The 26,909-nt window shown below is 51.9% G+C and overlaps 1 protein-coding gene across 1 annotated transcript in view; it reads left to right on the forward strand.

Annotated features, from left to right (window-relative positions):
- Nucleotides 1–26,909, forward strand: part of Ripor3 (RIPOR family member 3) — a 75,206-nt gene that overhangs the window by 23,809 nt on the left and 24,488 nt on the right. Inside the window, exons 2-4 of the mRNA XM_021156450.3 lie at nucleotides 7,619–7,740; nucleotides 18,014–18,103; nucleotides 22,215–22,333. Of these exons, the coding sequence (XP_021012109.1) occupies nucleotides 22,224–22,333 (110 nt within the window). The 5' untranslated portion in view covers nucleotides 7,619–7,740; nucleotides 18,014–18,103; nucleotides 22,215–22,223. The remainder of the gene's footprint in view (nucleotides 1–7,618; nucleotides 7,741–18,013; nucleotides 18,104–22,214; nucleotides 22,334–26,909) is intronic.

Genomic DNA, 26,909 nt, shown 5'->3' on the forward strand with positions numbered 1-26,909 from the left:
GAAGACAGAGACAGTGTACTCATATACATAAAATAAATAAATCTTTAAAAAAAAACCCCAAAAATCAGAACTAAATTCAGGCTAAAATGGGCTGCGTTCATTCCATGGAGTTGCAGATATTTCTCTGGGGTTGAGAAACCGTTTAAGGAATGCCTAGAAAACCCAGCAAAGTTCATCTGGAGAACTGGTTGGTTCTGTAACTGAGGGGTCCAGGGGTAGGGCTAAGGTGCTGGTTCGTTTTAACTGTCACCTGGATGCTATCTAGAAGGAAGAGAGTCGGGTGACTTATCTTGATTAGGTTGGCCTGTGGGCAGGTCTGTGCGGGATTATCTTGATTGTTAATTGATATAGGAAAGACCCAGCCCAGCCCTGTGGATGGCACCATGCCCCTTAGGCAGAGGGTCTTAAGCATTGTGACAGAGGAGAAAGCTAACAGCGCAAACAAAGCAAGGATCTGGGGTTTGTGCTCCCTCCTCCTCTTCCTCCTCCTCTTCCTCTCCCTCCCCCTCTCCTGCCTCTCTCTCCCTCTCCCTTTCCATCTCTCTCTCTCTCTCTGCCTGCTCTATGACTGTGATGCCACTGCTTGTATTTCCTACAATACCCTGGAATTTAAACCAACCAAACCCTTTCTTTCCTACACCACCTTTCCTCGGGGTGTTTGTCACGGCAACAGAAACAGAACAATGGATTTGGGGGGAGGCTAGACCAAGCCATTTGTAGCTCACTGGAACCCAGATTCCTACAGCACTTTCTCCTTTTCTGTCTAGATCCCCCTGTAGGTCCCACAGTGGCCACCCCAACCCCAAAATCCTGGCCTTCATCTCAGGAATGGACTCAGATGGGATGCCCCCCTTCCCTGACAACAGATTCACCTTTCTGAGGGAGGGGAGCTGATGTCTGGGCCTGTCCATTAGAACTAGACATCTCATGCTATGTCTGTGACGACCCGTAAAGTTCATGCCCTCTTCTGGGTCCAGTGACTGAGGAGTGCTCAGTGCCGGTGACCAGACTGGGACGACCACGATGCTGCTTCAGAATAGTAGAGGCTCTGTGTAGTGTGCAGGCAGGTCAGTGCCCCAGGACTCAGCCTGTGAGGACCCTGAGCTGCCTGCCGCCTGGGGCTCACAGGACAGAGTCACCTTCCTCCTTATTTGTAGGAAAAGTTTGAGCTTGACTTTGATTTATTCCTAGATAAATAACCCCAAGGCTTCTTGTCTTCCTTTCCTTTCCTTTTCTTTCTTCTCTGTATTTTGAGACACCATTTCACAGTATAGCCCCTTCTGGCCTAGAACTTGTGGCAATCTTCCTGCTTTAGCTCCACCAAGCGTTGTTCTTACAGGCATTAGCCACCATGCCCGGCTCTCTGAGATCTGTTTTCCGGCTCACTCAACAATGCCATTTCGACTCTGGTTCAGGAAATGTTTTAATCACTGTCCCTGAGAAGGCAGTCAATAACCACACATCCATCACCACGAGGGGCTGAGGGCCCATGTCAGATGGCGGTCAGCAGGCTGCCTTCTGCACACAACCACCTTCTTTTATTATTTCCACACCAGGAAGAAGGTTTGATCCTGTAACAATGTACCCGCGTCATCTACTGGGCTGGAAGAACTCGTTTGGCTAAATTTAGAACCCACAAGAAGGTCAGAGTAGATACATTAAGGCTGAACTCTGAGCTCTGAGGCTTCTCTTCCACAGGAACTTGGCAGTGAGGGCCCCTGTGTCCTTGAACACAGTGTAGAGAGGACCTTGCCTTCTCTACCTGGCTGCTTTGGGGAGTGGGGGTGGGGGAATAGAAGGGGATGGGAGGGGGAACTCTGCTGGGGACTTTGGGTCCAGCCCCTAGCTCTGTTATCTTTCAAAGACTGGGAAGGCCAATAAGATCTCTTTACAGGGTGCTGCCAGATCCAGCTGGACACTTTCTTATGTGTCTGTCTGTCTGTCTGTTTGTTTGTTTGTTTAGTGTGTGTGTGTATGCATCTGTCGTGGCTCCTGTGGAGGTCAGGGGACCACCTGCAGGAATCAGTTCTCTCTTTCCATCAGATCACCAGGCTCGCTAGTAAGCACTCTAACCCCTGAACCATCTTGCTAGCCCCAGACTTCTCTCTCTCTCTCTTTTTAAGACTTACTTATTTTAGGTATATGGGTGTTTCCTCTGCATGTATGTCTCTGCACGGGATGAACTGTGTGCATGCAGTGCCCGAAGAGGCCAGAAGAGGGCATCAGATTCTCTGGAACTGGAGTTAGGGATGATTGTGAACCACTGTGTGTGGGGGCCGAGAATCGAACCCAGGTTCCCTGCAAGAGCAAGTACCTTTAACCGACAGGCCATCCAGTCCCTGAGACCTTTCCCTCTGAGACAGTTTTAAGAGCAACGCAGGCCATGGCTTCCCCGTCCTCTTGTCTCAGGCCCCTGTGAGCTGGGTTCCAGATTTGAGAGACTGGCCCTGCTTTTCCCTTACGTCCCCACGCTTATCTGTGCTTCTGTTTTGCTGTTTTTGAGACGGGGTCATATGTATCTCTGACTGGTCCCTAGACCAGGCTGGCATCAAACTCACAGACTGGCCTAACTCTGCTTTATACGGTGGCGGGGATTAAAGGCATGTGCCACTAAGCCCAGCTGTGCTCTTCCCTCAAATGGGGGCAGGGGTGGGGAGAGAAGGGTGGGAAGCAGTGTATTAGGTCAAAAGAGAATGCAGAGGTGACAGTAACTGTTTGTCTGCAGGCATCTGAGGACAGCACAGCAGGGTCCTGCGTAAACCCCACTCAGTTCCCAGCTCGCGCTCCCTGGCTAACAGGGAGCAGTGAGCTCTCGGTTCTGCTCTACTGTCTTCTAGCTGATTGCTTACTACTGGGAATGCGTGCTGTGCATGAACACGGACACACACACACACACACACACACACACACAGAGCCCACGCAGACAGAGACCGGAGGCAGACAAAACCCAGCTGTAGCCAAAACTCTGTGAAATCGATGTGCGCTGTTACAGCCACAGTTTTCCAAAAGCAGGCTCAGCGAAGTAAATATTTTTCCTGTGAGAAGAGCCTCAAGTCTGCAAGTTTAACAACCCAGACTCAAGCCAGACTTGCTCCCAGGGGCTGCCGTCAGCGTGCCCATCTTGATGTACTTAAAGAGCCTGGGCCATCTCGTTCTTTCTCTCTCCACCGTGTTTTAGGGTGCTGGGTGGGACAAGAGGGGCTCCTGGGGAACAATTTCTAAGCCTTTTAAGCTCCTCACCATTTCTTGGGGCCCTGACTAACTTTTTCTTTTCAGGATAGAATCTCATGTGGTCCAGGCTAGCCTCCAAATCGCCGTGTTGCCCAGGTTGACCCTGAACTTCCAATCTCCCTGTCCCCACCTCCTGAATGCTAGGATTACAGGTGTGAGCCACCACACCCAGTATGCAATCAGAGATGGAATCCAGACCTCTGTGCATGCTAGTCAAGCCTTCTCCCAACTGAGCCAATGCCTCAGACCCTCCTCTACTATTTAAAATGGGGACGAGCTGATGAGGGGACTTGGTGGGTAAAGCTGCCAGCCCTGATGACCTGGGTCCCATGGAACTGAACACTAAGGGAAAATTAAATTAGGCATACACCTGATTCCTCCACCCCACCTCCTGCATTGCCTGAGTTCAAGGCTAGCCATGGCCACATAGTAAGACCCTGTCACATAAAACAAAACAAACACACCCAAAAATTAGGAAAGACAGCTGTGACAGGGTGGTGACACTTTTAGATAATGGACAGGGAAGGCAACATGAGAAAGTAGTATCTCAGGTGTGGCCTTCAAGAGAGATGGAGGGTATTAATTATCAGTGACTCACCATGCCGAGTCCCTTTCAGGCCTGATTGTGTGGGTTAGAAAGTCCCTTTGTGGTTACTGTGGCTTCAGATGCCCATCTCCTCTTTGACACTGCAGAGGCTCTGGTGACTGGGTGTGTGCTGGGCACATACTCGGTGTGAGCGCCTGCTGTGAACTGTAGGGTGTTCGTGAGAAGATGGTGACTCAGCAGAGACAGGTGTACAGCAGGGACAGGTGTCCACAGGGTCAGGTGTCAGCAGGGACAGGTGTCAGCAGGGACAGGTGTCAGTAGGGATAGTGACAGCAGGGACAGGTGTCAGCAATGACAGGTGTCAGCAGAGACAGGTGTCAACAGGGACAGGTGTCAGTAGGGACAGGTGACAGCAGTAACAGGTGTCAGCATGAACAGGTGTCAGCAGTGACAGGTGGTAGCAAAGACAGGTGTCAGCAGGGACAGATGTCAGCAGGGACAGATGTCAGCAGTGACAGGTGTCAGCAGAGACAGGTGTCAGCAGGGACAGATGTCAGCAGAGACAGGTGGCAGCATGGACAGGTGGCAGCATGGACAGGTGTCAGCAGTGACAGGTATCAGCAGGGACAGATGTCAGCAGTGACAGGTGTCAGCATGGACAGGTGTCAGCAGAGACAGGTGTCAGCAGGGACAGATGTCAGCAGAGACAGGTGGCAGCATGGACAGGTGTCAGGAGGGACAGATGTCAGCAGAGACAGGTGACAGCAGTGACAGGTATCAGCAGTGACAGGTGGCAGCAGTGACAGGTGGTAGCAGGGACAGGTGTCAATAGGGACAGGTGTCAACAGGGACAGATGTCAGCAGTGGCAGGTGTCAGCAGTGACAGGTGGTATCAGTGTCAACAGAGACAGGTGTAGCAGTGACAGGTGGTATCAATGTCAACAGAGACAGGTGTAGCAGGGACAGGTGTCAGCAGTGACAGATGGACTTCTAGGATGCATTTAGCTTGGAAAAGGGAGTTGACATAAAGAACAGTGTTACTCAACCAAACCGTGGTGGTGCACACCTTTTTTTTTTTTTTTTTTTTTGTGGTTTTTTCGAGACAGGGTTTCCTCTGTGTAGCTCTGGCTGTCCTGGAACTCACTTTGTAGACCAGGCTGGCCTCGAACTCAGAAATCCGCCTGCCTCTGCTTCCCGAGTGCTGGGATTAAAGGCGTGCGCCACCACACCCGGCTGGTGCACACCTTTAATTCCAGCACTTTAGAGGCAGAGGCAGGGGGATCTCTGTGAGTTCAAGTCCAGCCTGGTCTACAGAGTGAGTTCCAGGACAGCCAAGGCTACACAGAGAAACCCTGTCTCAAACAATAAAACAAACAAAATGATCTGTGTTGCCTGTGCTAGACACAGGACTTTTCTGAAGATGCCATGTGGGTGACAGTTGGGGCTCCCTCAGGTGGCCACAGTCTTAGCCTGGCTCAGGAGTGACAGGGAGGGATGTGGCCAGTGCCCCCCATTAGGATGGCTGGAAGGGGAGTTGTGCCCTGCTCTGACAAGACAAGGAGTGCTCCCCACAGAGGCCACCTGAGGGGCTCACTTCTGAGGAGTTTGAACTGTCATAGGTAGAAGCTCAGGGCTGGGCATAGTGGTGCACAGTAGGACTCTTGTTATTCATGACACTGAGGCAGGAGAATCACTGAGAGTTTGAGGCCAGGCTAGACATACCAAGTGAGAGACCACAAAAAGAATGGGATGAGAAGAGAGTCATGTAGTCTACTACAGATGTGACCGGTTGTCTTTTGTGTCTGCTTCAAATGCCCTGGGTTGACAAGATTCTCCACCATTTGGGTCACGTGTTTAAACCCTTGGTTCCCTGGTGGGTGCAGGGCCTTTGGGGTATAGGGCTGGGCTGGCATCCGTGGCTCACTTAGGGCAAGGCTTGAGGGTTACAACCCGTCCTTGCTTCCAGATCCAGCAGCAGGTGAACGACCCATGCTGCAAGCTGCTGCCACCGTGTTAGACTGACTCTGTGCCCCCTGCCATGATCAGTCTCTTATTGGTCCTGTGCTCATTGATTCAGTCAGGCTGATTGGCCAACAAGCTTCAGGGGCCCACCTGCCTCTTCCTCTCCAGCGCTGAATTCAGAATGTGCTGCTGGACCCAGAATTTTATGTGGGCACCGGGGATCCGAGCTAGGACACAGGTACTTCACTGACAGCTATGTCCCCAGTCCTGCTGTCTGGACAAAGCACCTGTTGGCATTTATGCCTTTACACGGCAGAACCTTGGCCAGGAGTGTGGACAGTCTACACTGGCATATCTATCTACAGCCGGGCAGCACTGGTATCCCTTTCTTGGCTGTTGTGTGGCAGTTTGTGCAGGCCTGGTGTGGACACTGTTTCTCTTTGGCGTATTGCTGGGCCAAACTCTTTGCTCTGAGTTATCAGGGTTCCAAAGCATTGGCCTTGGTTTTGTCTCTCCAGAGGTATCTTGGGAGTCTCACGGTGTCCTTGAAGCACTTGCTATAGCCTGTCTTACACATGGCTATCCTGAGGCACGAAAGGGCGGTTCAGCCCATTTTTGATCCCAGGCCTTGCAGCCAGGTGTGTGAGTTAGGGCTCTGCACAGGGGTGGGGCGGTCTAGTGGATCCTCCCACAGAGGGAGAAAGAGACGGGGACTCAGGAGGACCTTGGGATGTGACCACACCATGTGTCCCAGGGTCAGCTTCTCCCTCAAGGGGCCTCAGACTTAGGCCATAGCAGTCTAAGGAGCTTTGACTGCAGAATGCTGTAAGATTCCATTGTTCCAAGGGAAAGGCTGAGCTAAGAGGCCAGATGTGGACACTGGACACGAGACGAGAGGACGACACTGGCTGTGGACTCTGAGTGGTGCTCACCTCTGGCCTGCATGCTCACTCTGAGCCCCATGCCCACAGTGTCTGCTTCCTTCGCACAGGAGGGGGCCACCCAGCTTTCTCGTCAGGCTGTGGCTCCCTGTGTGGGCAGCCATGCCCTCTATGAATTCCACCTGAACTTTCCAGCCAGTTTAAAACAATTTTTTTGTTTGTTTGTTTTTTGAGACAGGGTTTCTCTGTATAGCCCTCTGGCTGTCCTGGAACTCACTTTGTAGACCAGGCTGGCCTTGAATTTAGAAATCCACCTGCCTCTGCCTCCCGAGTGCTGGGATTAAAGGCGTGTGGCACCACGCCCAGCTTTAAAACAATTTAAAAAAAAAAAAAAACCTTTATTCATTTTATGTGTATGGGTCTTTGTTTTGCCTGTATATGTACCAAGTACATGCCTGCTGCCCCGGAGGCCAGAGAGGGCGTCAGATCCCTCACAACTGGAATTACAGATGGTCATAAGCCACCATGTGAGTGCTGGAAACCAAACCCAGGTCCTCTGAAAGAGCAGAGAGCGCTCTTATCCGATGAGCTCTGTGTAATTTTTTTTTTTTTTTTCTGAGACAGGATTTCTCTGTGTAGCCCTGGCTGTCCTGGAACTCACTCTGTAGACCAGGCTGGCCTCAGACTCAGAGATCTGCCTGCCTCTGCCTCTCAAATGCTGGGATTAAAGGCCTGTGCCACCAATGCTTGGTGGTGTGAAGATCTTGAGGCATATGAAAAGCTTAGGCCCAGGCAAGGTAGTACACACCTTTAATCCCAGGAGACTGAGTCAGGGAGATCTCTGAGCTCAAGGTCAGCCTGGGACAAAGCAAGTCCCAGATCCAGGAATGGTGGCACATATCTTTAATCTGAGCCACATCTTCTGCTGGAGACTTACATAAGGACATTGGAAGAAGGAAGACTCACTCTTCTTCGCCTGCTTGCATTTTCTTGCCAGCACATCTGTTGGAACCTACCTCTACAGAAGACCAGCTGAAACAACTCGCCTCGTGGGACTGAGCAACTACTAGATCCTTGGACTTCCCATCCACAGCTGCCCATTGTTTTGGTCTACAGACTGTAAGTCATCACAACAAATTCCCTCACTATAGAGAGACATTCCATAAGTTCTGTGACCAGAGAACTCTGCCTAATAAACTCCGTGTAGAGAGCCGGCCGGGCCATGGTTTCCATGTTGTGTCTGGAAGAGAAGGTTTCAGGCAGAGAGCTGAGGACAGCGATGGGGTCTTCTTACTCTTGCTCAGAACTTTGTAGAGTCAGATGAACTTTGAACCTACTGCCACAGGGATCCGGAACCACCTGAGTGTCTGAGTCACCCTGAGATTCCAGTTCACGTAGCAATGTCCTCACCCTCCAGGGTCATGATGCTGGGACAGGGATCTTTGGGTGGTTGGGGCTGGAGTATCCCTGAATGGAACCAGTGTCATGAAAAGGGGGCCTCAGAGAGATGCCCCCAGCCTTGGTTGTTTATTTGTTTGTTTGTTTCTTGGTCAGGAGGACCAGCCTATCGCATGGCTAGTGCCAATGTGCAGGAAGTGAGTGGACACATTTGAAAACTCTTTTTTATTTTCCTTTCCTTTTGCCACATGTTGCAAATGGTTTTTTTTTTTCTTTTGTGTTTTTTTTTCTTAAATATTTATTTTGATCTTATGTGTGTTAGCTTTTTGGCTGCATATGTGGGTGCTCAGGCTTAGCCAGGAACTCATTATGTGACTGAAGATGAACTTGGATTTCTGATCCTCCTGTCTCCACTTCCAAAGTACTGGGATTGCAGGCCTTAGCCTGGATTTTGGGGGGTGGGTGTGTGTGTGTGTGTGTGTGTATACGTACATATTCATGTGGAGGCTAGAAGTTAACCTCAGTTGTTCCTGATTTTGAGATGATGTGTCATGTGTCACTTTGGTGGCCCCAGTGAGCCAGTCTCTATCTCTCTAGCTGCTGGATTATAAGCACACACTGCCAACCATGCCTTTAAAAAACAAACACAACAACAAAATGTGAGTCCTGGGTATCAAATGCAGATCTTCAGAAGGTGCTTAATTCCACTGAGCCATCTCTCCAAGCCCTCCCCTGGCTCCCACCATGTAGCCCCTGACTGGCATTGAATTTGCAGCATCTCCTGGCTGGGATTGCATGCGTGCACCACCATGCTGGTCCCTCTGGATAATCTCCCATTGTCTTTCTACTGTTTGACATGCACCCAGGCTCAAACACCACTCTTGCCCTCACAGAACCCACCGTGTTGGGGTCTGGTCCATGGCTCTCCTCCACAACTATAAAACAAAAGTGTCCTTAGCTCAAGAGCCGTTCATCCTGGGATGCCCCAGCCTTGGAAAGCTGTGGTTGAGCCCTGGCCTGTGGTGAGGAGCAGTTTCTGTCCCCACGTCACCTTCTAGCAGCATGGCTCTGACCGGCAGCTGGAGTGAACCACTGGGCCCAGTTCTGCAGGGCCCTGGCCAGGGCTCTTGGCACCCACAGCAGCCCTGCCTCCCATTAGAAGCTAGGCCCTCTTGGAAATCCCTGGAAGGGAAGGATCTGTTTCTAGCCAGCAGAGGCTCAAGGGCTTGCATCCCTGGAAACCCATGGAAGCCTATGAGGTGGCCAGACTCCAGCTCAGCTCAGCACTTACAGGAACTTTCACTGGGCCAAGCAGATGCCCCTCCTTAGGCAGGAAAAGCAATAAAGTCCAGGGTGAGATAGGAACCTTGTGTGGTGGGAAGGGCTAGAGCGCGTGTGAGTGCTTTGGGTTGGGTGCTGGCCCAAGCAAGGGTCCACACTTGTCAGAGGGGAACGTCAGAGCAGCTCAGCGATTCCACGTTGGCTACATGCCAATGCTGGCATAGAGCCGCCTAGCTCCAGACTGTCCCTGTCTTGTGTTTTCATACACACACTCCCTCTATTTCTTTTTTTTTTTTTTGGTTTTTCGAGACAGGGTTTCTCTGTGTAGCCCTGGCTGTCCTGGAACTCACTCTGTAGACCAGGCTGGCCTCGAACTCAGAAATCCGCCTGCCTCTGCCTCCCAGGTGCTGGGATTAAAGGCGTGCGCCACCACGCCCGGCCCTCTATTTTTTTATTAGTTCCTTTATCCTTTTTTTTTTTTAAAAGATTATTTGTTTTATGCATATGAGTACACTGAAGCTGTACAGATGGTTGTGAGCCTTCATGTGGTTGTTGGGAATTGAATTTTTGGACTTCTGCTCTCTAGTCAGCCCCGCTTGCTCCGGCCCAAATATGTATTTATTATTATACATAAGTACACTGTAGTTGTCTTCAAACGCACCAGAAGAGGGCGTCAGATCTCATTACAGATGATTGTGAGCCACCATGTAGTTGCTGGGATTTGAACTCGGCACCTTTGGAAGAGCAAAGGACCTTTGGAGTGCTCTTAACCACTGAGCCATCTCTCCAGCCCTCCTTTATCCTTTCTTTTTCTTTTTCTTTTCTTTCTTTTCTTTTCTTTTCTTTTTTGTTTTTTTTTTTGTTTTTTTGGTTTTTTTTTTTTGAGACAGGGTTTCTCTGTATAGTCCTGGCTGACCTGGAACTCACTTTGTAGACCAGGCTGGCCTCGAACTCAGAAATTCGCCTGCCTCTGCCTCCCAAGTGCTGGGATTAAAGGTGTGCGCTGCCGCCACTGCCGCTGTCGCCACCCAGCTCTTCTTTTTCTTTTAATTGGGGTTTTTGTTGTTTGTTTTGAGATGGGTCTCATGTAGCTCAGGCTGGCCTTGAACTCCTGATTCTTCTTTACAGGCCCGTACCACCAGGCCCCTACTAAGTAATGAGTCCAGGGTTTCGCTCAAGCATACTGCCACTAGCGTATGGATACAGCCACTCAGCTTTTAAACGTTATCCTGGGACAGGGTCTTCCTATGTTCATCACACTGTTAAACTTGGCATCGTCTTGCCTCGGCCTCTGGGTTAGCTTGAATGACAGGCTAGGCTCGTCAGACACAGTTCTCCCAGACCCACTCTGACTTGCTGATTTGCTGTTGTTCGAGATAAGGTCTCCCTCTGTAGCTCAGGCTGGCCCAGAATTCATGAAAATCCCCATGCCAACGCCTCCCAAGTGCTGGGACTCATAGGAGTGAACTGGGACGCCCTGGATTCCGTTTATTATAATTTTATTTTTATTATGTATGTAGAAGCATGCTTAGGGCCATGCTGCTTGCTTTACACAGTGAGTTCCAGAGCAGTCATGACTTCATAGTAAGATTAACCCCAAACAAAACAAAATCAAAACCCCTCAACTAATCCTCAAACTGCTGTCCCCACCCGCCACCCCTCCACCCCCGGAGGACGCTGCTCTAGCTCTTCATTCTCCTTCATTTTGGCTGATTCAGGGGTGCAAGGAGAGCGCCCCCCACCCCATGGGTCAGCTCGGAGTCCATGTCAAAGGTTTTGCTGTAACCTAGGGGTCTCCTGCCAGCCCTACACGCGCCTGGCTCACAAGTTATCAGCTGTCCTCAAAGAGCCCCAAATTCTAGTTCATTCCCAGGTGTCACTCTTCCTTTTCCCAGAAACTCAGTTCAGTACCGGGGCTGAGGAGCTGGCGCGGAAAGGTTGAGCTCTTGCCATAGGAGAATGTGAAGACCCTGGCCTGGAGCCTCAGACCCCAAGCTAAGCCAGCTGTGGTAGTAAGTGAACGAACGCCATCATCTGAGCACTCCTGCAGGGAGGTGGAAGCCGGTGATCGAGCCAGTACACAGCAGTGCTGAGACCCTGCGTCAGACACAGTGGGAGGGAGGACCAGAGCCTGAGGTTGCTCTTTGACCTACACACATGTCCATGCTCGCGCACGCACACACACACACACACACACACACACACACACACACACACACACACACACACACTTTAGCCACGCTCTCTCTCCTCACGGGACCCACCTCTCTGTGAGCCTCTCTGTGAGCAAACATTCTTCCTCTGTTGATTTCCACCCAGCTGCCACGCATTCCCAACCAGACCATCTCCTGGGAGACCCAGGCAAGAATGTTTGGCAAACAGGGAACTAATTAATAACCAGCTCACGAGCCACACTTTAGTGTCAGCCTAGAATGTTCTACAATGCTTTGGAGATTCCAGGGTTAGGGTTTCATCCCAAAATGTTCAGCCACACACCTCTGTTCTGTGCCTGGGACCTGCTGACCTCACTTGAGCGTGGGAACAGGGCCTCACCCTCCTTTGGGTGGAAATTTGTCCCTGTTGAGGGAGCAAGGGTGCAGTACTGGAGGTGACCAGTAGGTGTCTCCTTTGTTGGAAATAGAGGTTTGAATTCTCAGGGCTGGCTGGAGTCTTGGGGGTGGGGGGTGGGGGGTGGGGTGGGGTAAGGTTCTAGGTTCCATCTCCCGATCTCCAAAAACACCACCACACACACACACACACACACACACACACACACACAGAGAGAGAGAGAGAGAGAGAGAGAGAGAGAGAGAGAGAGAGAGAGAGAGAGCGCACTGGGTTCTAGAAAAATAGTTTGTCCTTTTGGGAGGAAATCAGGAAACCACCCTGCTGGGATTGTGAATTGACCACATGGCAGAGTCTCTGAGAAGGGAACAAGAAAGGAGAGATGGAGAGATGGAAGACCCATCTCTCCTCACTTCCCTGTGCAGATTGCTCCAGACTAGAGCAGCTCTTGGGCTGGGGCCCAGGTCCTGGACCAGCCTCTCTCTCCCAGGATGAGAGAGAGAGAGAGAGAGAGAGAGAGAGAGAGAGAGAGAGAGAGAGAGAGAGAGAGAGAGAGAGAGAGAGAGAGAGAGAAAGAGAAAGAGAGAGAGAAACATCTCACTGGACAGGAAAACCAGAGCAGACTGGCCTCAATTCTTCTGACTTGTTTACTGTGGAGGGACCAGATGGATCATCTCTGGTTGAACCCTCAGCCACTTCCTGGGCTGTGAACAGCTTTGGTCAGCAAACAAGCAGGCTGGCTGTGGAGCCCTGGACTCTAGAGCATGGGGAAGCAGGGGACTGGGGCTGGAGACCCAGTTGGTGGGTGAGGCAGGAGAGTGAGGATGGTAGGCAGGCTGGAACTGCCAGGCCCTGCGCCTCTGTACCGAGGTCCTGTCCACCTGAGCCCCTAGCAAACTCACTCAGATGGCACCTGGTCAGGCTGTTCACTCAGAATGCTCACAGGCTGAGTCCCGCTGGCCTCACAACTGCCCAGTGGCTGCAGATACAGTTGCCTGTGTCAATCTTTGCCTCACTGTGACAGGACCTGGTGGTAACTTCCTGTATGTGAAGGTGTGTATGTGTGTGTTCATATATGAGTGCAGGCTTGCATGTGCCACAGTCCATGTGTAGAGAGGTCAGAAGCCACTCTCAAATGTCCTCACCTTCTGCCTTGTTTGAGATCTGTTCTTTGCCCTTCCTTGCGGTGTGTGCCCCTGGCCTTTGAACTTCCGGACTCTCTCCCACCTCTGTAATTCACTTCACTGTAAGAGCACTGGGGTTTCAGGTGCTGCTATGACTAGCTTCTGAGGACCCGAGGCTCAGTTCTCATACTTGCACAGAGCCACATGCACTGAGCCATCTCCCCAGAGCTAGTCTACCTGACCTTTTCAGCAATAATTTTGCAAGGGGATCATCATCTTCTTCTTCTTCTTCTTTTTCTTCTTCTTCTTCTTCTTCTTCTTCTTCTTCTTCTTCTTCTTCTTCTTCTTCTCCTTCTCCTTCTCCTTCTCCTTCTCCTTCTCCTTCTCCTTCTCCTCCTCTTCCTCCTCCTCCTCTTCCTCCTTCTCCTCCTTCTCCCTCTCCCTCCTCCTCCTCCTCCTCTTCTTTTTCCTCCTCCTTCTCCTCTCCTTCTCCCTCTCACTCCTCCTCCTCCTCCTCCTCCTCTTTTTTTCCCTTCCTCTCCTTCTTCTATTTCTTCTTCCTGGAGAGGTTGTGCGTAACCCAGGCTGATCTCAAATTTTTCTGTGTAGCTGAGGATGGTCCAGAAGTTCCTGCCTGCCTCTACCTCACAAATACAGGCAGGTGTGCATCACCACATTGGGCTTGTGAAATTCTTATAATAAGAAATACCTAATCAAAGACTGAGCAGTGGTGGCGCACGCCTTTGATTCCAGCACTTGGAAGGCAGAGGCAAGCAGATCTCTGAGTTTGAATCCAGAAGGATCTACATGGTGAGTTCCAGGACAGCTAGGGCTTTATAGAGAGACCCTGTCTCAAAAAGAAAAAAAAGAAAAAGAAAAGGGAAAAGAAAAGAAATACCTAATTGATATACTTGGCAATAAAACCATTGTACAAGTGCACGCACGCGCATACACACACACACACACACACTCTCTAATTAATACCCCCTGCCATGAGGACCTTGTGTGTACCCATGCTGTCCCACCTTGTGCCTTGACCAAACCAAGGGCCGTGATTTGTTTATTCCTTACACAGGGAAAGACAAGGAGAACTGTACTTTTTTAAATATAAAAACAGATGTAAAATATCACATTCTCAGTGTCAAAAATGTTCCTTAGGAATTTTTGAAAAAAAATTTTTGAAAAAAAAAAAAAAGCAGCGTCTTATTTTGCTTAACCAAATGTAGCCACGTGTCATTTGCACTGAGATAACCCCCAAGTCAAGAATTCAATTTTTCCCAATTATTATTATTGCAGGGGTGGCGTGATGAATGGTGTGTGTGTGTGTATGTATGTGTGTGTGTGTAGGCCTTGAGGAGTCAGCTCCCTCCTTCCACCCTTATGAAGTTCGGGTCACCAAGCTTAGGCAGAAAACACCTCTCCTCCCTGACCCTTTTGCCTGGCCGCGTCCACTGGTTTGGTTTGGTTTTCATTATGAAACCAGGGATGGAACTCAGGACCTTGCAAATGCCAGGCAGTATCCTGTGCTACATCCCAGACCTGTTTGGGTTAATGTTTAAATCATTTTTATGCTCCTGTTTGTGGCCCAACACTCAAAGCACAAGGGATATAGTCAGATGTGGTGCACACACCTTCAATCCTAGTGCTCCTGAGGCAGAGGGAGGCAGATCTTTGTGAGTTAGAGGCCAGCCTGGTCTATATAGCAAGATCCAAGGCAGTCAGGGTGACATGGAGAGACCCTCTTCTCAAAAAATCCAAAACAAGGGTTGGTGAGATGGCTCAGCAGGTAAGAGCACTGACTGCTCTTCCAAAGGTCCTGAGTTCAAATCCCAGCAACTACATAGTGGCTCTCAACCATCCGTAATGAGAGCTGACTCCCTCTTCTGATGTGTCTGAAGACAGCTACAGTGTACTTACATATAATAAATAAATAAATCTTAAAAAAAAAGAGTTTAGAACTCATCTGAAAAAAAAAATCCAAACAAAACACAACAAAAATGAAATAGTGTGGGTGGGGAGTGGGCCGGAGAGCTCTTTGGGGGAGGATCTAGGTTCGATTTCCAGCACCCACAGGGTGACTTGCAGCCATCTGTAACGTCGGTTCGAAGGGATCTAATGTCCTCGTCTGACCTCTGTGCACACTAGGCATGAAGGAAACACAGGGAAAAAAACCCCTGCACTTTTATATATAATGTAAATATATTTACGTTCCCACATGTAAAATGATAGCAAGTGTAACGAGGGCTGGAAAGCCAGGCTCCATTGCGCCCCCTAGAGGCAGTCTCTGGGATTTCCTCCTTGGGCGGTGCCTTGGTTGCTCTTCTGGCACTGACAGGATTTACAAACACCAAGACTCTCAGGGAGCTGCGGTGAATTCCTGTTGAGACTGCGTGAAGTCTCTTGCCCAGCCTGGTGGATGGTTTTATCTATATTTTCTGTTTTTTTTTTTAAATTTTATATTACTTTATCCTGTATATTGTTATGGTACTGGGACTGGAATCCAAGATCTTTCTTTTCTTTCTTTCTTTTTTTTTTTTTAAAGATTTATTTATTTGTTTTTATGTATATGAGTACACTGTAGCTGTCTTCAGACACACCAGAAGAGGGCGTCAGATCCCATTACAGATGGTTGTGAGCCACCATGTGGTTCCTGGGAATTGAACTCAGGACCTCTGGAAGAGCAGTCAGTGCTCTTAACCACTGAGCCATCTCTCCGGTCCCCAAGATCTTTCTTATGCTTCTCAAACACTCTGCCTCTGAGCTACATCCGCAGCTACAGGAGTGCCTAAAGTGGCAGACCATCTGGCTAGGGCTGGAAGAGGTGTATCTGGTGTGTCTGAGAAGAGGGGGACTGTGGCAATCTCTGGATGTGGTCTCTTGCAGGGGGAAGGGGGTGGGTTCTGCTGGCTGCGAAGTTGCCGAAGAGATGCAGGCCTTGCCAGGGTGCCCTGTCTCTGAGGTCCACAACTCAGCAGCTTCACAGATGACAAGGCCCACTCTCAAACACCAGTGGGAACAAGGGGGAAGCTTGGTCGTGTGCGTCTTTTTTAGATGTGTGCGTGTTCACATGGATGTTATGCATTTGTGCACACACACACATGCACATGGTGTGTGTGTATGTGTGTGTGGTATGCATGTATGGTATGTGTGTCTATGTGTGGTGTGTGCATGTGTGTGTGTGGTGTGTGCATGTGTGTGGTACATGTATGTATGTGCGCTGCACGTATGTGTGTGCACACACGTGTGCTCAAGCAAAGGCCAGAGGTTGATCTTAGAAGTTTTCCCCAATAGCTCTTCACTGGTCGTGAGGACTGAACCCAGGGTCTCGTGTGTGCGAGACAAGCTCTCTGCCACCACAGAGATCTAGTCTACTCAACATCTTTAATCTGAACCCTTCCTTCTGGTGTCAGACATCCCTCTATGTCATATTCCAAAGACCGTATGATTTTCCTCTTAGGGCCAACCATGCTGCCCTTTCCCTCTTTCCCATGTTTAGCCATGGATGGCTGCACTCATACCCTGTGAAGCGGACAAGGTACTATAGTAGCCATTGAGGGGACCCACCTGTCCACCCACTGTATGGGCCCTGAGTGAGTCTGTGGGGTCTGAGAGTCAAGGGAGGGTTGATCACAGGCCAAACAGGGCAGGAAGGTGTCTGGGCTGTGGACTGTGCTGGGGAGAGGAATCTCTTGCCCTTCTCCTCACGGCTGAGGCCTGTATTTACCACCTGTGAGACATAAACACACAGACAGTCTGCTCTAAACAGAGGTCTCCTTAAAATAATTCAGCAGCAGGGCGGGGTGGCACACGCTCGCCACCTCAGCGCTTAGGATCCAGAGGCAGGAGGATGGCACTTTAGAGACCAGTCAGCGCTGCATAGCAAGACCTTAGATAAAAACCCCAATGATACCAAACCACTGCCACTCCAAAACTCAGCAAAGCCACCAAATGAAAACAGGCCTGCTTTCTGTGATCTTGACCTCCCAGAAGCTAGGCCTGCCAGCATGTGGCTGTAACCCCAACTCTGGGAAGGGAGAGACAGGAGGATTCCTGGGGTGCCCAGAGCCTCTGTGTACAGTAGACATTCAGCATACACTCACTGAGCAAGTATACAGAGGGAGAAATCTCAGGCATATCCGTCTGTCATTCATTCAATCATGAGTAGGCCACTCCCGGAGGTGTGCGCGGAACAGAAATGGCCCAGCTTGGGAATGGAAATTCTCACGAAGAACGTAATGACTCCCGACCTGCAGATATGCAGGATATCAAGTCCTAAGAAGGGTGTTAGTAAAACAAGGGATGAGGCTTCTCTAGCCAGGGCTTGATCAAGGACGGTCTCTGCAAAGAAGTGACCTCAGCCATGAGAGATGAAGGCTTAGAGGAAGCAAAAAAGCAGGGGCACGGGAGGAAGCTGTTGGAAGGGCAGCCAGTGAAAAAGCCCGGGGCAGTCCCACCCCCACCCCCACGCCCACCCGTGAAGGTTTCTGATGGAGCAGTGGCTGCTGCACTCAGCTGGGAAGGAGTTCAGTTCCTTTTGCTCTTCCAGGCAAGTCATGTGAGCATGCGGTAAAATGAGAGGTTGGCTCCCTCAGGCCCCTCTGGGTCAGACGGTCTGGTTTCAGGGCGTTCTGCTGGGCCGTCCACCTCTCCTGTTTAGGCTCATTCCCATCCGGGTTTGACCTACCAGTTCCTCTCAGGCTATACCAAGGGAGCTATTTCAGAAACTCCCAAAGGCAATTCAAGCCCTGGCCAGCATTTAGGAGAGAAAAAATACAGCCATAAGTGAGGGACTCAGTCATAAAAGCCGCCCAGACCCACAAACCCACCACGCTAAATTTAGCCACTTTACCTCGAAATGAGGTGAAATTGCAGGGTTCTGGTGGGCAGTGATGCAGGGGTGACTGTGGCCAGACTGAATTCTGTTTATTCTGGCTTCACCTGGGGCAGAGGCCCAGGACTGTCCCCAGGGTCCCTCAGAGTCGGGGAAGCAGGTTCACGAGAAGCCACCTTCAACTGGTTTGCAGGGTTCCAGCGGTACCAGGTGCCAACCAGAGCCAGTCTGCAGAGGGACAGAGAGAGAAGACGCTGGCTCGCTCCTCTGACTGCCACCAAAGGTTTGGAAACTGCAGCTGTTATGTCTGCTCCTCCATCCAAGGGCTCAGAGCATCCTGACTGCTTACATTGCTTCCTGAAGACAGCTGGCTGCCTCCCAAGGATTTCCCTGCATAATCAAGGCCTCCCCAGGGACCCCCCCCCCAGACCTGTTCCCATCCAGCAGCTTTGGGGTTAATGCCAGCCACAGCAGAGGTGATTAGATGAACCAAGGGGTCTCCAAGGGCCTCAGTTGCTCACCTTGCTTTGAGTTTTTGCTGCCCTCTTTGTGCAAGCCAGAGGCAAACATCAGGATGCTAGAATATTCCCGGGGCTTGTCAGAAGCTGCTGGTGAAATCCTGAGCTGCATAATCTTAGTCCTGGGAGCCCAGCCTTAGACCTGGGCCGGCCAGGAGGGGGCGCTGCTGGTCTCACAGCTCAGTTGTTATGTGGCCAGAGCCCTTTCCAGCCCTGGAGCTTCCCTCCCCTCCACTGCTGGTTCACAGGAGGAGGGCTCACCAGCTCATCTGGGAAGGTGATAGCCCCAGTGTCAGACACAGGACCCAGTGTGCCGGGTTCGAGTCCCAGCTCTGGGGTTTTCTGTCATTGACCTCAGAGGAGCCATCCTCTCTTCCAGCCTGTTTCCTTTGTTTTGTACTGTTGGCTTGAGACAGTGACTCTGTAGCTTTGGCTTACCTGGAAGTCATAGCAATCCTTCTGCCTCAGTGTCCTAGGTACTAAAATGACAGTCTGTTTTGTTTCATTTCTCTTCTCTCCTCTCCTCTCCTCTCCTCTTCTTTTCTTTCTTTCTTTTTTTTTTGTTTTGTTTTTTGTTTTTTGTTTTTCAAGACAGGGTTTCTCTGTATAGCCCTGGCTGTCCTGGAACTCATTCTGTAGACCAGACTGGCTTTGAACTCAGAAATCTGCCTGCCTCTGCCTCCCGAGTGCTGGGGTTAAAGGCGTGCACCACCATGCCCGGCTTGTTTCTTTTCTTTTTAAGGATTTGTTATTTTGTGTGTGTGTGTGTGTGTGTGTGTGTGTGTGAGTGAGTGAGAGAGAGAGAGAGAGAGAGAGAGAGACAGAGAGAGAGAGAAACAGAGAGACAGAGAGACAGAGACCAAGTAATGTATTTGGCACCATATACACGCGGGAGCCTTCAGAGGTCAATGAGAAGAGGGTGTCGTATTCCCTGGAACTGGAGTTACAGGTGGTTGTGAGCCGTCATATGGGTGCTGGGAATCGAACCCAGGTCCTCTGCTGTAAGAACAGCAAGCACTCCTAACTGTTGAGCTGTCTCCCCAACCCCAGCCTCAGTTTCTTTATTTGAGAGGGTATAACAGCACTTGTTTTGGGAGTATGGACAAAAGTGAGTGATGCAGCTCCAAGCAGGGAGAGGGCTGTGGGCTGGGAGGCCTGTGGGGTGTGGGACTCACAGGGGTGTGTCTGCAGCAGGGCCCAGGACTGCCACCATAGACACTGATGGTGGGACTGGGTGTGGCTCCGTGGGCTCAGTGCTTGCCTAGCATCCCTCAGGGCCTCCTGGACTCAGCACTGTGTCGAGCAGGTATGTATGTGGATGCTGGCAATTCCAGGAGGTAGAGGCAGGGGATCAGCCTTAACTACATAGGAAGTCCAAGGCCAGCATGGACTATGTGAAATCCAGTCTACAAGAGGAACAATTATCAGTAGGGTGTCCTTTAGTTCTGAAGTGGCTGAGCTGACAATGATGACAGATGCACATGGGCTGAAAACACAGATGTCCCACCTAGCCTTCTGTCTTCCCTTTGGCCACCTTGTTGGTTGGTCTTTGTTTTAGGGGGCTGCTTGGGTGATAAGGGGTAGCCCGAGCCTCTCTTGTGGATCTTAGTTCCCTGGTGATGAGATGGGGCTTACGAGGAGAGAAGTCACACTGTCCGTCTGTGGTGACCTCAGGGCCCAAGGATTCTGAGGACAGACAGGTCTGATCTCTGCCAGAGCTGGAGACTCCCAAACGGAGTTGCCCAAGAAGGCTGCCCTAGAGAGGCTGGGGCCAGAGGGCGAGACTGGACAGGAAGCCAATCCACGGAGCCAACTGCAGAGTGAGACGCAGGCCTCTGCACTGCTGTCCCCCCAGAGCCCCATTCCTTGTGAGGTCAGTGGGGTCACAGGGTCTCAAGTGCTGGCTTGTGGGGAGCCTCAGCCTCCTGTCCCTAACCCTGAAAGAGACAATGGCTGTCACTGTCAAAGACCAGGATGGCCTAGCATCTGTTATTCCAGAAAAAAGGCTTTGGAGACCCCAGGATGGCTCCTCTCCTGGCTTCCTCTTTACCTGGCTTAAAAGTGAGAGAAGGTGGCAGCCATCCTGGGCTGGGCTGAGGGCAGGAGCCTCAGTGGGTTGGGGACAGCTCAGGCTGGAGTGTTCATAATTGCCACTGTGGTTTACTGAGCCTGGAAGGGGATGCCAGCAGCTCAAGGGCCTCCCTGAGATGGCACAAGCCAATGGCAGGGGCAGGGGGTTCTCCTCTGGTGTGAGTGTGTGTGTGTGTGTGTGTGTGTGTGTGTGTGTGTGTGTGTGCACGCTGTGTCCCCTGTGGTGGGACTTGGATGCTAGTTGCGACACACACTTCTAGGCTCCAAGCTGGCTATTTTCGCTTCTCCCACTTAGGGTCCACAGAGGGTCCTAGCTGTGCCTAGGAGCCTCAGTTTCCCCATCTGTGGAGTTTAGTCATCAGTTGCTCCTGTTCCTTAGAAGGCAGCGTGGACTGAATAAGAAAATGGACCTGCTACATTTATCACAGGGCTTCATAGCTCACATTGCCTCAACTTTCCCATCTGTGTGCAGGAAGCGCTGTGCCCCTGGCACAGCAGCGAGGCCTCAGCAGATACTGACTGTCAACATCATTAGAGCAAGTTATTTTTAGATTTTATTACTTTTAGGGTTCTGGTCCCTGAGTCAGTTGCACAGTGAGTCTAACACGCCCCCCCCCCCCCCGCCGCCACATGTACACACACATGCGCAGTACACACCCTTGTACACGGGTGACTCCTAGCACATCCTGTTCTTGGTCCCTCTGACAACCACTGAGCCCATATTACAGATGAGACCACGGAGGCCCGGGGTGAGGCTCTAATTGGAGCTGAGGTTAGCTCTGTGCTTCCTATGCCTTCCGGAACACCCGAAGTGTTGTGGTGTGGTGCTATCAGGTAGGAGGCAGACAGGAAAGGTTTGTAGCACAGGAGTGCAGAGGTACAGTATGGGCCTGTGGACCCCAGAGAGGGACAGACTCTAAAGGAGATGCAAGACAAAACTGGGCAGCCATGGGAGCTTTGGGCAGAGGCCCCAGTGTGAACCAAGGTTTGGAAGTGAAAGAGATAAGGGGTGGGGGCAGGGTTCCAATAAATGAAGGAGCCTCCATGGGTGGAGATGTCTGTGGCTGGTGTGTGGGCAACAGGGTCCCTGGAATCCTTAGACTAGCACCGCCCTGGCTAAGGAGCAAATATGAAGCAGCAGCAGCAGGAGAGATTTAGGTTAGATATGAAGAAGTTTCCGACTGTCTGTGCTAGAAGATCCAGCACGAAGTGCTGTGATCCCCAGGGACGCAGGGACATCTTTCCATCCTGGAGATGGTTTGGAAAAAAGAGACAGCAGCCAGGGCTCTGTGGGCTGGCCTCATTACAGCCTGGATCGGCGACAGGCCCTGGGCCACAGCAGCCCTTGATGTTAGCTGTCTGTCAGTCCTGCTTCAAGTCTACCCGTGGCGCCCAGCTACCTCTGCCCAGTAGGAAGGCCAAAGTCCTCCTAGTGGGGCCTGACTCTCTGGGGACATGTGTTCTGTGGCCTCTCAAGTTCTGCTAGGAGCTGCAGCCCTGCTCCATTTCTGGGTTAGCGCTGGTCCTCCGGTGCCACACGGCCTTTCTTTGCCCGTGCTGTCTCATTTGGTGGCCTGTGTGCAGTTTGTGGAGCTGGGCTCCGCCTTAGGATAAACAGGCCTGGCTTTGAACCCCACAACTGACACTTGCCACGGGCTGCCCCTATGTCCCCCCCACCTCACGCTGCTGCAGGCTGCTCCTGTGTGAGTGGAAGCGGGACTGGTAGGCTTGGGGTGTTGTCGCAGACTGTCTAGTCATGCTAACTTTCCTGCCCTCTCCTCTCAGGTGACAGCCATGTCTGTGCGGTTGCGCTTCCTGTCTCAGGGGGATGCCGGGGCTGTGGGGACCGTGGGCCGCAGTGCCTCCTTCGCTGGCTTCAGCAGTGCACAAAGCCGAAGGCTCTCGTAAGTGTCATGGAGCGGCTGGAGGGTGGGGGACACAGAGCGCAACCAGCAGCCTGGGACATCAAACTATGTGGGGTATGTGTGTGGCTGCAGGAAGTTGTCATTGCTCACCGGTCTTAAAGACTTCCATAGTCAGGCTGCTTGCTGAGTCTATCACCACCTGGCCAATCAGAAAACAGGCTCAGAGAGGTGGCTCCATTCGTCCAGGGTCACAAGGCAAAATGTCTTCCCAGTTGGCCTTAGCCTTCTTGGGGTGAGGTAGAAAGGAATGCACTTCCTGTTTAGTAGCTTGGACACAGGGCCTCCTGTCCTGGCTCTATGTCCTGAGGCTAGTGACTTCACCTCTCTGAGCCCAGGCTTCCTCACTTGAACATGGGAGGGGTGTGGCTTCCTGTAATGGTTGTCATGTAGGGAGCTGACCCAGGGCACAGGAGGGTGTGGCTTTCTGATGAGGAGTAGCTGCCTGGGTCATATGGGCCAAGAGGACTAAGCTATGCCTGCCACTCCACCCCATGCTCCCTCCTGTCCTGATGAGGACCACCCAAGGGTCTGTCGTCCTAGCTGGGTACTGAACAAGGCCCAGAAAGCCACCTCCTGGCTGGTAGCCTGGAAATGCCAAAGCCAAAGGCCCCAAACAGCACCTGGGTAGATCGGTGCAGAGCCCGGCTGGTCAGTCAGCTGATCAACAACCAATTTCCACAATGCCACACACATATGCTTGTGTTTAAAGACCTCAGTGGTCCCCTCTGGCTGCCAGGCCATTAAGTGGCCTCGTGGCCACAAGGCCCTGGGTTAGCTGGATGTGTGCTAGAACCCCTCTGGTTTCTGTCTTCCAGTCTCTCGCACATGTGGTGTGTCCTGGCCAATTCCCCAGCCAGTGTCTGCTGTAACAGCATGTCCTGAGGGGGACCCCATGCCCTGCCCAACCAGGCACCTCACATCCAACCATCAGCTGCCCTATAAGGCTGTTTGCAGGTTACCCTCTGCCCCTGGCTTGCCCCATCTGAACTCTGCCCTGAGGAGTGTACAGCTGAAATGCTTGCCTCAGTGGGGAACTTAGGAACCCTCCTTCCTCAGTGGACATCTGTGCAGAGAGACCCAGGCCCTGCCCTGCTTGAGTCTCCACCAGGGGAATAAAAGCAAACAATATCAACTCAACTCAGCCATGGGCCGTGCCTACGTTGGACCCAGAACAGGGTACAGAGGCTGGTGGTGCCTCCCCGAGGGCCTGTGGGGCAGTGGCTTCATTAAGCAGGAGCTGATGGTGGTGATGGTGTGTGTGTGTGTGTGTGGCTACATGTAACCCTGAGGAAACCGATGCTGTTTCTGCATGCTGCCTCTGCCTGGGCCTCCTTGACCCCACCCTGGGGTCTGTGTGTAAGCTGGCCATGGAACACACAGCCTGAGACTCTCTGAGCTGATCCACTGAGGCCCAGAAGGCCCTGTATAGTTCGGTAGGAGAGGAGAGGCCCCGTGACAGACAAAGTGCTCTTCCCAGCCACCTGGTGAAGCTCACACATTACATTTCCACCCTTCTGCTTTTGGGCCTCAGAATAACCCATATCCATAGGACAGGGCCCCACACACCCCATTAGGACTTCTGTCTAAAAAGTTCCAAGGGATTCCCCAACTCAGCTGCCCCTAGACTCCTGGAACATGAAGGTGATTGGTCCTGTTATAGTACCTGGGCTCACAGCCATCAGCCAGGCCTGTCTGCGTGTGGTCTAGAGAAGTGAGCCCTGATACAGCAAGTGCCTGAGACTTTTGGACATGCTTGGATGTGCTAGAGGTTACTAGGCCTTAGCTACTCTTGAGGTCCCGAGTGGCCCTCATCAAGCCTCAGCCTGGCAGTCCCCTGTCTAAGACAGGGAAGGTTGCCTGTGGTAATAGGGAAGAGGCATAGTTGAGGGGTTTCATTGTTTGTTTTAGATTTATTTTTATTATATGTAAGTACACTGTAGCTGTCTTCAGACATTCCAGAAGAGGGCGCCAGATCTCGTTGCGGATGGTTGTGAGCCACCATGTGGTTGCTGGGATTTGAACTCTGGACCTTCGGAAGAGCAGTCGGGTGCTCTTACCCACTAAGCCATCTCACCAGCCCCTAGATTTATTTTTTAATTTATGTCTACCTGTGCTTTGCCTGCATGGTATGTGCACAATATGCATGCAGTACCCAAAGAGGCCAGAAGAGGGCGCTGGACCCCCTGGAACTGAAGTTACAGAGTTGAGCTGTCACTTGGGTGCTAGGAATCCAACCCAGGTTTTCTGCAAGAGCAGCCAGTGCTCTTACCTGCTGGGGGGGGGGTCTCTTTAGCCCCTGCATAACTGTTTTTAACTTCCTGCCTCTGTCCATCTCCCCCGTGTCTGGGCTTCAGACCTCAGCCCTACCCCTGATTCCAGATTGCTCACCAAACAGAGACACAGAGGTGAGGGGACCACCCCAGGGTGGATAATACCAAATGACCCAGCAGGGCTCCACTCAGGGTGGGGCACAGCATCCTGTCCCATCCTGACTCTTGGGCTGGCCACGGCTTTCTACCTCGCAGATAGAGTTTACTTGGGGAAGTTATCTGATCGAATTTAGTACTAAGATGTAATTGATTGCTGTAATAAAGCCCGTTTCCCTTTCCAGGCTTGGGGGAAGGGGGTTGGTCAGGTGCTGACAGTGAGTGAGCCAGTAGTGACCCACTGACAGGCATGGCATCCGGGGCTATCCTCCAGGACTGTCAGGGAGGCACCTCTGAAACCAGGAGTGGGGGTAGGTCAGAAAGCTTGGTTCTTAAACTGTTCCTGGGGACAGGCTCAAAGACCCATGGAATGATGGGGAATGAAGCTTCGAAGCACACAGAGTTGAGCCTTAGCATAGCAAGGCTGCCACTGCCCTGCACCATGGGGCAGGACCATGGTCAGCCTCATTTCTGTGCCAGGAGTCTATGCAGTCAGTCCAGGGACTACCCTGCCTGGAGGCTGGGGCAGGTTCAGCATGTGAGCAGGGCCCTGTCAGCCAGCTACATACCAAGCCACCGTGAGGCTAAGGACAGTTGTGACAGCAGAGCCTGCTTGATTGCTTGTGAGCACCGGCCACCAGGCCACACGTGCCTGGAAGCCTGTCTGGCAGGCCTGGGGCTGTTTAATATTTACTGAGCCCTCATGGGGCTGGTGACACATCCACCCCCAGAACTACTCCCAGCCCGTGACACCAGCCGGCCATGCAGCAGGCGCCTCATTTCACCATCCGGGCTGCGCCGTGCCAGCCCTCGGAGCCACTGACCTCAGAGGCTCAGCGACACAGCTGGGCTCAGAGCCTCCGGAGCCCAGGGAGAGGCAGAGGGAGAGGGAAGGGGTGAGCTAGGGGGGCACGGTGAGCCCCTGAAGTGAGCTGCAGCTCCACCCAGAGCTACCTCCCACCTCACTGTTCTGGCTGCCTGGAATCTCACCTGTCAGAACCTACCTGGCCCCTTGTGTGCAGTGTTGTCTGTCCGTGCCTGAGATGGCTACTTTGTGGAGGGCCCGGTCCAAGAGGTGGGTGATGTGGCTCCAGGGAAGGGGGAGGGGAGGGAGGGGGAGGGGGGGCTATGGCCTGTGTGAGCATCAGAATCAGGAACTGGGCAATGCTGGCACGCCCTTTCCCAGTCACTTCTCTCCCTGGGGGAGCCCCCTCTCTGCCCACTGGGGGAGCCCCCTTCCCTGCCCACTTTGTTCTCTTTCCTTCCCAGCATGAGGTGCTATTTGACAGGCTTGCTCTAAACCTCTCTCTAGCTTTGACAGGCATGTGGTCCCTGCTGTTTATCAGCCTTGGACCCCATTTCACAGAGAGACAATTGCAACACAGAGAAACTCCATCACTTGCCCAGGGCCACACAGCTTAGTGGTGGGAGAGCCAGACACTGACTGTGCCAGCTGGCCTGTATCTCTCCGGGCAGGTGTCTGTCTCTTGGTGACTGCTCTTTCCTGTCCTAGCCCCTGAAATGGTGGTTGCTATATATCGGGGACTCAGCAAATGTCTGCTGCATGATTGTCATGACTGTCAAGGGGCAGACTTCATTATCCCCCTCTACAGGGGAGGAGACTGAGGTGAAGTGGGTTAAAAGCTTGGAGCTATGAGTCTGGGGTTTGAATACAGGGGCTGAGTACAGGCACAGCACCCCCCTCCCCCCAGGGTCAGGGTGGGTTGGTGTGGTGCTGGGTTGTCAGTTTCAGGGACTTGGGGCGTGGGTTGGTCCCAAAACAGAGTGACAAGCAGACAGGGCTTGAGTAAGCTGCATCGTGTCTCCCACCTGTGGAATGATCAACATCTCACCCAGCAGGAACTAGCCTAGTGGCTTTTCTCTGGCGCCCAGGAAAGAGCAGAGCTGTGTCCCTGTGCCCCGCCCCTCTGCCTGGTTCACTAAGCCACAATTCTCTGCCTCTAGCTGTGGACCACAACCCCCAGGGGGACTGGACCACTAGGGCTGCTCAGTGACCTCCTATCTGGACGGACTGGTTTTTTATAAGTGCACTTGAGATGCAGAGGCAGGAGGATTGCTGTGAGTTTGAAGTTTGGGGTCAGCCTTGGTGACAGAAAGATATTATCTAA

Source organism: Mus caroli, unplaced genomic scaffold, assembly GCF_978045245.1.
Source record: "Mus caroli unplaced genomic scaffold, Mus_caroli_1 scaffold_2, whole genome shotgun sequence".
Lineage (NCBI taxonomy): Eukaryota > Metazoa > Chordata > Mammalia > Rodentia > Muridae > Mus > Mus caroli.